This window comes from Monodon monoceros, unplaced genomic scaffold (genome assembly GCF_005190385.1).
Source record: "Monodon monoceros isolate NGI ecotype Baffin Bay Population unplaced genomic scaffold, NGI_Narwhal_1 Super_Scaffold_7, whole genome shotgun sequence".
Taxonomy (NCBI): domain Eukaryota; kingdom Metazoa; phylum Chordata; class Mammalia; order Artiodactyla; family Monodontidae; genus Monodon; species Monodon monoceros.
Genome location: NW_021703784.1, coordinates 106,768,191 through 106,777,363, shown reverse-complemented (window position 1 = coordinate 106,777,363; position 9,173 = coordinate 106,768,191). Strand labels below are relative to the sequence as shown.

Here is a 9,173-nt window from a genome sequence, read left to right as displayed (position 1 = left end):
GTGTCGGAACCGGGACCAGAAGGGCAAGTTCAGGATGTGCCTCAACTGCGAGGTGCGCGTGCTGTGCTGTGACCCCCAGAAAGGCTGCCCTGTCAGCTCTGTGACTCCAAGTCCCCAGCCCTCACTCTCTCCAGAGTTCACCACCCCCACGGTTTCCCTGGTGACCTCCCCTAGCTCTGCAGCGCCCTCCACATCCACGTGCTACTGCAGTGTGGCCTCCAGGTTATACTCCGCAGGTACGTGTGCTCTACCTGGGTGTGTGGTGTGTGCTGGCCCTGGCCACTCTTGTCCTGTTCACAAAACTACGGTGTTAAGGGGAGGGAGGGGTGCCTTGTCTTTGCAAAAGGGCTAGGTCTTGTGTATAGGAAGGCAGTAAGCCGTCTCTGAGGATATGCCATCTACACCTGGGAAGGAAGGCCACCTGCCAGCCCAGCACCCAGGCGGACCACCAGCCTGGTTAGAGTCCCTCCTGGTGATCGCTTCTCGGCTCTCCTAGTGCCCTCCCGTTCCTTTTCTTGCAGGATCCATCATTTACCAGCAGACGGACCTCTCCGGGCACTGCTATTATGCCCTTTGCAGCCTGCACTGCCACGTGGTCAGGCGGACCGACCACACCTGTCCCACCAGCACACCACCTCCCGCCCCGGCCACCTCCACACCAGCGTCCTCCCCTCCTGCCTCTGTGCCCGTTACTCAGCGAGGATGCCCAAATGCAGTCCCCCCAAGAACGGTAACCTCACCTTTTCTGCCCTTCTCGGGGGCTCGGGGCGGCCAGGGCAGGGACCCTCAGCATCATTCAAAGTAGGCTGTGGCATCAAGGGTGCATGAAGGTTGGTGACCCCTTGGCTGATGTAGGCTGACCATGGCAAGCGGCCATTTCTGGTCCTCCAGAACTTCTGGAAGGGGGTGCCAGGAGCGTGGGGCCCGAGGTTGAGACTCTGTTGCCTATAAAGGGGGCTAGAGCAGGTGACTGATGCTCCGGACAGGGTCAAACGGCCAAGGAGTGGAAACAGTGGGTGGGTGGAAATGGGCAGAGGGGGAAGGGGGCAACCTCCAATACCCGGAACCCCTCCCAGTCAGCCGGGCGCTCGGGGGGGTGCTGGGGGAGGAGAGGCCTGGTGTGAGTATTGGTCCCAATCCCGGTGGCTCTTCTCTCCCCGGAGACCCAGGCGAGCCCTGAGCCCCGAGGGGTGGGCGCCGGGTCAGGGCAAGGCCCTGCAGCAGTCTTTGCTTCCGCAGAAAGGCGAAACCTGGGCCATGCCCAACTGCTCTGAGGCCACTTGTGTGGGCAACGGGGTCATCACCATAAGGGCGCGCCAGTGTCCAAAGGTGCAGAAGCCCATCTGTGCCAACGGCTACTCCGCTGTGATAGTGGCCAACCCGGAGGACTGCTGCCCACTCTACGAGTGCAAGTGTGAGTTGGCGGGGCCGGGGGTGGCAGCCATGGCAGAAAAGGCGGGATGGAATCGGTGGGACCCAGGAAGGACTTCCCAAGGTCAGGGCAGCGGTGGTGGCGCCCAGCCTCCTCCCCAGGTGCCTGGCGGAACCCTGCCCAAGCCCAGAGCAGCCGGGCCACGCAGGCGCGAGGGGGCGTCCGGAGTCTTGTCCCACCTCTTGGCCTCTTTGGGCACCTACTGGACAGAGTTCTATGTGCTGTTGGCGTGTGGGTCCCGACAACAGGGCAGTCGCCTGCTCTGCTCGGCGCGGGACACACCTGCCCCTGTGGGAGCCCCGGGGCGGTGGGAGGAGGCCCATAGTGCGGCCAGGTAAGGCGGCTCGTCCTCCCGCAGGCGTGTGTAGCCGCTGGGGCAAACCCCACTACGTCACCTTTGATGGCATGTACTACACGTTTCTGGACAACTGCACGTATGTGCTGGTACAGCAGATCGTGCCCGTGTTCGGACACTTCCGGGTGCTGATCGACACCTACTTCTGTGATGCTGAGGATGGGCTGCCCTGCCTACAGTCCATCATCATCGAGTACCAGCAGGACCGCGTCGTGCTGACCCGCAAGCCCGTCGGAGGGGTGATGACCAATGAGGTGGGGACGCCCTCCGGGCAGCCCCCATTTGTGCCGGGAGGACTAGGGGCGCCAGGCACTGGCTGATCGCCACCCGGTTCTCTTTCCCTCGCTGGGTCCCCGTCTAGATCATCTTCAACAGTGAGGTGGTCAGACCCGGCTTCCAGAAAGACGGCATCGTTGTCTCCCAAATCGGCATCAAGATGTACGTGACCATCCCCGCCCTTGGTGTCCAGGTCATGTTCAGTGGCCTCATCTTCTCCGTGGAGCTGCCCTTCAGCAAATTTGCCAACAACACGGAGGGGCAGTGCGGTGAGCGCTCGGCCCTAGCCCCACTCTGGCCCTCCGGACTCTGGGCCCTTTCTCTGGCCGGGAGTGTCTGGTGTGTGAAGGGTCGGCCTCGGGTGTGTCCCTCCAGGAACTGCATTCTTGGCTGGGGGTGAGGCCGCCCGTGTGGAGCGGAGCCTCCAGGTGATTCTGCTTTCCAGCTGCACCAAGAATGTGCGGCCACACGACCCAGGGGCCTGGCCATGTGGCCCATATGTGAGGCCTCTTTGGGAACTGCCCCAGGGTCTGGCTTCTTGGAGGCAAAAGAAAGCACAGGGAGGTCAGGGGACAGGTCCCACAGCAACCCATCGAGTGCTGCGCGGAGACGCTGGGGCCCGGCCCCCAGCGCCCCAAGGGAGGGTGAGGGTGCCTCTGCTTTCCCCGGCTGACTGACCGCTGCTTCCATGCCCCAGGCACCTGTACCAATGACCAGAAGGACGAGTGCCGCCTGCCCGGGGGGGCGGTGGTACCCTCCTGCTCCGACATGCCCGGCCACTGGAATGTGACACGCCCTGGCCAGCCATCCTGCAGCAGGCCTCCCCTGACGCCCACCACAGTTGAGCCCAAGAAAACGTCCACCTCGTGCCTACCTTCGCCAGTCTGCCAGCTAATTCTGAGCAAGTGAGATTCCCTGACAGGGCTGGGGTGTGGGGGGTGTCGAGTAGCCCTGCTGATCCCACGCTGCCTGGGAGATAGGAAGAAGTGGGCGGGCCTGCAGGGGGCTCCAAGGGAGGGGGGCCACAGCTGCTGGAATGCCAGGCGCAGAGCCCAGCGGGGCTCGTGGCGGGTCGGCCTCTGAGGTGCTGAGGCAGTTCATGGTGGCTCCGGGCATAAGTCCTCAGCCAGTGGCAGCACCCGGGCGTGCAGGGCACGGGGGGAGCCCAGCGGAGAATTTGCAGAAAGAAAAGCTGTGTTGCAGCCAGACACCCTCCCCGCCGCACACAGATGGCCCAAGAGGCTGGGGTCCCTCAGCACACAGGTCGGCCCAGTGACGCCTCTCCCTCGGGGCCTTTCATTAGGGAAAGCCTACAGCCTGGCAACCCTACCACGGAGCTGCCCCATGACCCGTGTGTCTCTGTGCTGCAGGGTCTTCAAGCCGTGTCACTCGGTGATCCCCCCGTGGCCATACTACCAAGCCTGCGCCTTTGATCAGTGCCACGCACCCGCGGTGGACATGGGGTGCTCCAGCCTGGAGCTGTACGCCGCCCTCTGTGCGTCCCTCAGCGTGTGCATCGACTGGCGGGGCCTGACCACCCACGAGTGCCGTGAGTGCCCCCTCCCCCCCGCCCCAGAGTGCCCCGTCCCGCTGGGCGGTGGCAATCAGCATGTTCGAGGGGACAGACACACTGGGCAATCCACGGGTGGGCTTGGGTGGTCAGGGTGGGCTTCCGGGAGGAGGAGGCCTGAGACCAGGATGGAGTGCATTTGTTTCCTGGAGGGACAAGAGGAGGCATCCAGGTCAGAGCACCTGGGCCCAGGGTGCAGGGGTCCAGGGCTCGGACAGGCTGGGCGGTGCAGGGCACACAGCAGGTGCCTGGGCCAAGAGCTCCAGCCAGCGGGACCCAGGCCAGGGCTCGCTTCTCGTGCCCTCCGGCCTCAGGTGTGGCCTCACCCTTCGCACAGCTTTCACCTGCCCTGCTGACAAGGTGTACCGGCCCTGCGGCCCGTCCAATCCTTCCTACTGTTACATGAACGACAGTGCCAATACCCTGTAAGCACCTGCCCTCTCCCTCTGGGACACACCCACCCCGCCCTGTGTCCCCAGGCCGCCTCTCCCCATCCTGGAGGTCACGGCCCCGCTCACCCTCCGCTCCGCACAGGGCCCTCCCGGAAGCCATTCCCATCACAGAAGGCTGCTTCTGCCCGGAGGACATGACGCTGTTCAGCTCGAGCTCGGAGGTCTGCGTGCCAGCCAACTGCAGCAGTACGTCCCTGGGGCTGGGCTTGGGGCTTCCACGCGCTGGCCCCTCGGGCTCTGCACTTCTCAGCCAGACCCCAGGGCCTTCCACCACAGCCTAGGTTTCCCCCAGCCCCCGACACCGGGTCTGCCCGTGACGGGCTGGGGGCCATGGAAGCCCAGCGATGACGTCCTCTCTTTTCCTCCAGGTTGCATGGGGCCCGACGGGGAGCCTGTGGGGGTGAGTGTGGCACTCTCGGGGGACTCAGAGGAGGGGAAGGGAGGGGCCAGGTTTTCCTGAGCAAAGACTCAGGAGGCCTCCTTGCATGGTCCTGGAGGAGGATGGGTGCTGGCCCCAAGGCTGGCCGCATCCCGCCCTCCCTGGAGACAACCCCCCACCCTGCTCCCACACAGTGAAGGTGGGGATGGTGGGGAGGGAGGCCGGTCGCCCGCACAACCCCCTCCCACCCCGCCTCCTGGCCCCCATGGGCCTCCCAGAGCCCCAGCAGCCCTCAGCCCCGCCCACACTTTGGAAGACCCCTTGCAGGCCCTCAGCCGTGGGCCCGGGGGTCCCATGTCCTTCCCCTAACAGCCTGGCCACACTGTCAGCGTGGGCTGCCAGGAGTGCACCTGCAAGGGCGGCACCTGGACTCTGAGCTGTCAGACTCGGCCCTGCGCCCCGCCCCCCGCCTGCCCCGAGGCCGGCTTCGTGCCAGTGCCTGCGGCCCTGCAGACCGGCCAGTGCTGTCCCCAGTACACCTGCGGTGAGCCCCAGGCCGGGCGGGGGCGCACATGCACAGGCTCAGGGCTGGCCAGCTTTGCCTCTGAAGGGTCCCGAGGTGCTGGCACCTGGCGGCACACCCCAGGCGGGTGGTGGGCATACCCTCCCTGTATGCGTCTTCAGCTGCTGACCCCCAGCAGGAAGGCTCAAGGGTGAGGGCTACCACGGAGGTCAGCACCGAGCAGAAGCCTCGTCCCCCGTGGCGGTGGGCACCCCCTGGAGAGCCTACCACCTGTCCACTGGGTAGTCAGTACTCCTGGAGACCCCCAGGGAGAGGCGACACTCAGGCTTGGGAGGGAGGCAGGTGCCCTGACGCCCCCTTCCGTCTGCTGCAGTCTGCAACACCACACACTGCCCCGCGCCCGTGGACTGCCCAGAAGGCTCGCGCTCCATCCTGGCCTATAAGGAAGGGGCTTGCTGCCCGACCCAAAACTGCAGTGAGTGTCCTGGCTCAGCGGCGGCCAGGCTGGGGGGAACATGGGCCGTCGCCCGGGACTGGGATGCTGTAGTGGTGGCGCGGGCAGCTGCTACTCGGGAGGCTGGCGGGACAAGGGGACGGTGGGTCTGCAGGTCTGCCTTCTCCCCTGAGCAGGCCGGACCGTCTGCAGCATCAACGGCGCCTTGTACCAGGTAAGAACCAGCCGAAGGTCAGGCCCCTGGTGCACAGGGACCAGAGTCCCCCCGTCCTGCCAGCTTCTCCCCGAGGCTGCGTCCCTGCGGGCCTGGGTGGCCTTTGGAGCAGCAGTGGGTTCTTTTGGGACCACAACCCCTGTCCTGAACTTGAGAAGGTCCCCAGCCTCTCTCTCCCCATGCCGGGTCCTCCAGAGCATCTGACCTCCCTGGAGAAGCAGCCTTGGGGCCCTGTCCCCAAGACCGGGACCCCAACCAGGAGGCACTACTGAGGGTCACCTCAGGGGAAGAGTCTGCCTGGCGGGGGCAGGCCTGGAGGGGATGTCCGGGAGGGCGGGGGCACCAGGCCCAGCTGGGAAGACACTGTCGCCTTGACTCCCCCAGCCTGGTGCCATAGTTTCCTCGAACCTGTGCGAAAAGTGTTGGTGTGAGTTGCCCGGTGGCCCCCAGTCGGACACGGTCGTGATCAGCTGTGAGACCCAGATCTGCAGCACCCATTGCCCCGTGGTGAGTGCCCCCCCCCACACTCCCACCCCCACGCAGCGCCCAGCCGGGGCTCAGGCCACACACCCTGCCCCCCTCCCAGGGCTTCGAGTACCAGACACAGAGCGGGCAGTGCTGTGGCGAGTGCGTGCAGGTGGCCTGTGTCACGAACACCAGCAACAGCTCTGCTCACCTCTTCTACGTGAGTAGCGGTCACGGGGCCTTGGGGTGAGTTCCGGGCGGGGCCGGCCACAGGCTCCAGGGGGGCCAGCCCCACCCCTGCACAGGGAGGCCGCCGGGAGCACACAGCGACAGCTGGGGTGCTGGGTGGATGGCTTCCTGGTGCACTGGGGCCCCTGGGGAGCCGTCAGTGCAAGGCGGGCGCAGGGCAGAGGCCGCGGAAGCCTCTGGACGCCCGTGGGCTGGGGGCTGACAGACAGACGGATGCAGCACCCTCCCCTGCTGGAAGGGGGGCCTTGGGGAGGGCCACTCACTTGCTGGCTGGGCCTCCTTGCAGCCCGGCGAGTCCTGGTCAGACCCCGGGAGCCGCTGTGTGACACACAAGTGTGAGAAGCAGCGGGATGGGCTCGTGGTGGTGACCACGAGGAAGGCGTGTGCCCCCCTCGGCTGTCCAGCGGTGAGTCCTGGGAGCCCGCCTGCCCTGCCCAGGGGGGTCGACAGTGGCCACGGGAGGATGGGGCCCTGCATGGGAGTGGGCGCCACCGTCTTGCGTCCCTGCCCTCGCCACGGGAGGATGGGGCCCTGCATGGGAGTGGGCGCCACCGTCTTGCGTCCCTGCCCTCGCCAACGGCATCTCTGTCCTCACAGGACGAGGCTCGGCTGAGCGAGGACGGCTGCTGCCTCTCCTGCCCCCAACCCCCAGCCCAGAACAGTGAGTGGGTGTGTCTGCCAGGGGCGGGGGACGCAGGAGGGGGCGGGGGGCGGGGGGCGCCTGGCCAGGGCTGACCTCTGCGCCGCCTCCTGTGTCCCTCCTCAGGGTCGACCTGCGCCGTGTACCACGAGCTTCAGGTCCTCCGGCAGCCAGGCTGCAGCTCCGTGGGGCCCGTGCGCCTCACCTACTGCCGGGGCAACTGTGGGGACACCACCTCCATGTACGTGAGTCCCTGACTTGCCCAGGGCAGACCCGCAACTCCGCCACCCCCGGCCCACAGAGGGCTCCTGCAGGGCAGGGCCTGGGGCGGGCAGACAGGGGCAGGATGGGGGGCCGGGGGCCAGCAGGGGGCTGGGCCGGGGGCCAAGGACGGCTCGCGGCCTGTCTGGACTCACACTCTTCTCTTTACTGAGACCCCAGGCTCGGGGTCCCCATTGGTGACCTGCTGGTCAAGTGGTTGCTGAGAAGCTGCTGGGCCCCCCCCCAGCCTTTGGGGGCTCAGAAGGAACCACAGGCCCTCAGCTGCCGTGACTGGCCCGCGGGAGCCACTGTTAAACGCCCCCGCGACCTCTGGCTCAGGCGGCCCCTGCCCGCAGGTACTCCCTGGAGGCCCGCGCCGTGGAGCACAGGTGCAGGTGCTGCTGGGAGCTGCGGGCCTCTCTGCGGCACGTGACCCTGCGCTGTGAGGACGGCTCCAGCCAGGCCTTCAGCTACACCGAGGTGCAGGAGTGCGGCTGCGTGGACCTGCCCTGCGACTCCCACGGGGGCCCCAGCCGCTCAGGGGAGGTGCAGGGTGCTGAGCACAGCCAGGAGGCGGGGCTCAGGCGCTGGAGCAGAGGCGCCCTGGCTCCCCGGCCTTTGCAGTAGACGGGCTGGAGCCCCGCCCTGTCCCTCCAGGACAGGCCCACGAGAACGGTTGTATTCGCTGCAATCTTGGCCCCCAGGGCCGGTGGAACCTGAGCCCCGGTCCAGGTGACCCAAGCCTAGGACGCACGGTCCACCCCTCTCGTCCCTCTCCGAGTCCCGCGGCCCCGGGTGTGCAGCGGCCCTGACGGGCTCGCAGCCGCCTGCTCGGGACCAGCCCGGGGGGCAGGGGGTGGGGGAGGCTCCTCTGTGGGTCCGGCCTGCTGGCCCCGGCCTTCAGCATCCCGTAAGGGCCTGAGCCACAGCGGTCCCTCAGGTACAGCAACTGACTGCTCGGCCGGCCACTGGGAGGCAGAGCCTCACCCCTGCCCCGCCCTGGGCCTCAGGAAAGGGCCGTCGGTTTCGGAAATATACTTGGAGCATTTGCAATTCGTGGGCTCCGTGTGATTTTTAAGCTTGTCCATAAAAGCCGGGAGCAGGTCAGAGGGCAGACGTGGGCCCGGGGCGGGGCAGGCCAGCTGCCTGGTCTTCTGTGCACTTGGCCGGACGGAGGACGGGAGTCCCGTGGGTCCACCCAGCTGAGCCGTCAGACTGGGAAGGCTCCATCTTCTCTCTACAAATCTCTGGACTCTCCCGTCACACCAAAGTCAAGCTCGGTGTGTGGTGCACCTGTGTCTGTGCACGTGTGTGCACATGTGTGTGTGCACGCAGGCCCAAGGGAGACCAATCCCCCAGAAGTGCTGTTGCCCTCCCCTCTGTGACCCCTGCCCCCTGCCCTGAGAACCTCCAAGTTTCGAAAGCCCAGCCCCCTCTTCCTCAGAGGCCCCAGGGGAGTCCCCGACACCCCCGGTGACACACTGGCCTCAGGCTGGACGCAGCTCCACAACAGCACTGGGAGGGTGGGCAAGGGCCGTGCGGATGTCCCTCTCCAGGCATGGAGGGAGCCTGCTGCCCAGACAGGGCAGCGGAGGGGGGCTGCCTGTCCAGCACAGGAATGCACAGGGTGTCCCGAGCTCCCCAAGCCTGAGTGCCAGGAAGGGGCACCCAGAGCAGACAAGCCCACGGGGCCAGGTGCCAGCCCGCCGACCCCAGCCATTGCTGGGAGGCCAGCCTGGCCTGGACCCCGACGGGGCGGGCGCTGCCAGGCTGGACCGTGCCGGCCACCAGGGTCGCCTGGAGCTAACAGTCCTGCCGAGCTTCCCACCACTCCGCGCATCTTGGGGCCCCTTTGCTGGCCCAGAGAAGGCCTCGGGGACCTGAGGACACTGGGCAGTGGGCT

The 9,173-nt window shown here is 66.7% G+C and overlaps 1 protein-coding gene across 1 annotated transcript in view; it reads left to right on the top strand.

Moving 5' to 3' along the window:
• The window catches only part of MUC5AC (mucin 5AC, oligomeric mucus/gel-forming), a 23,882-nt gene extending 15,985 nt beyond the window's left edge, over positions 1-7,897 (top strand). The window contains 19 exon segments of the mRNA XM_029209434.1: positions 2-236; positions 522-730; positions 1,240-1,414; positions 1,791-2,041; positions 2,149-2,332; positions 2,761-2,968; positions 3,434-3,612; positions 3,971-4,058; positions 4,168-4,271; positions 4,454-4,485; positions 4,837-5,008; positions 5,361-5,462; positions 5,618-5,655; positions 6,040-6,162; positions 6,242-6,340; positions 6,656-6,775; positions 6,967-7,030; positions 7,136-7,250; positions 7,627-7,897. Of these exon segments, the coding sequence (XP_029065267.1) occupies positions 2-236; positions 522-730; positions 1,240-1,414; positions 1,791-2,041; positions 2,149-2,332; positions 2,761-2,968; positions 3,434-3,612; positions 3,971-4,058; positions 4,168-4,271; positions 4,454-4,485; positions 4,837-5,008; positions 5,361-5,462; positions 5,618-5,655; positions 6,040-6,162; positions 6,242-6,340; positions 6,656-6,775; positions 6,967-7,030; positions 7,136-7,250; positions 7,627-7,897 (2,769 nt within the window).
• Positions 7,898-9,173: the final 1,276 nt, after the last annotated feature.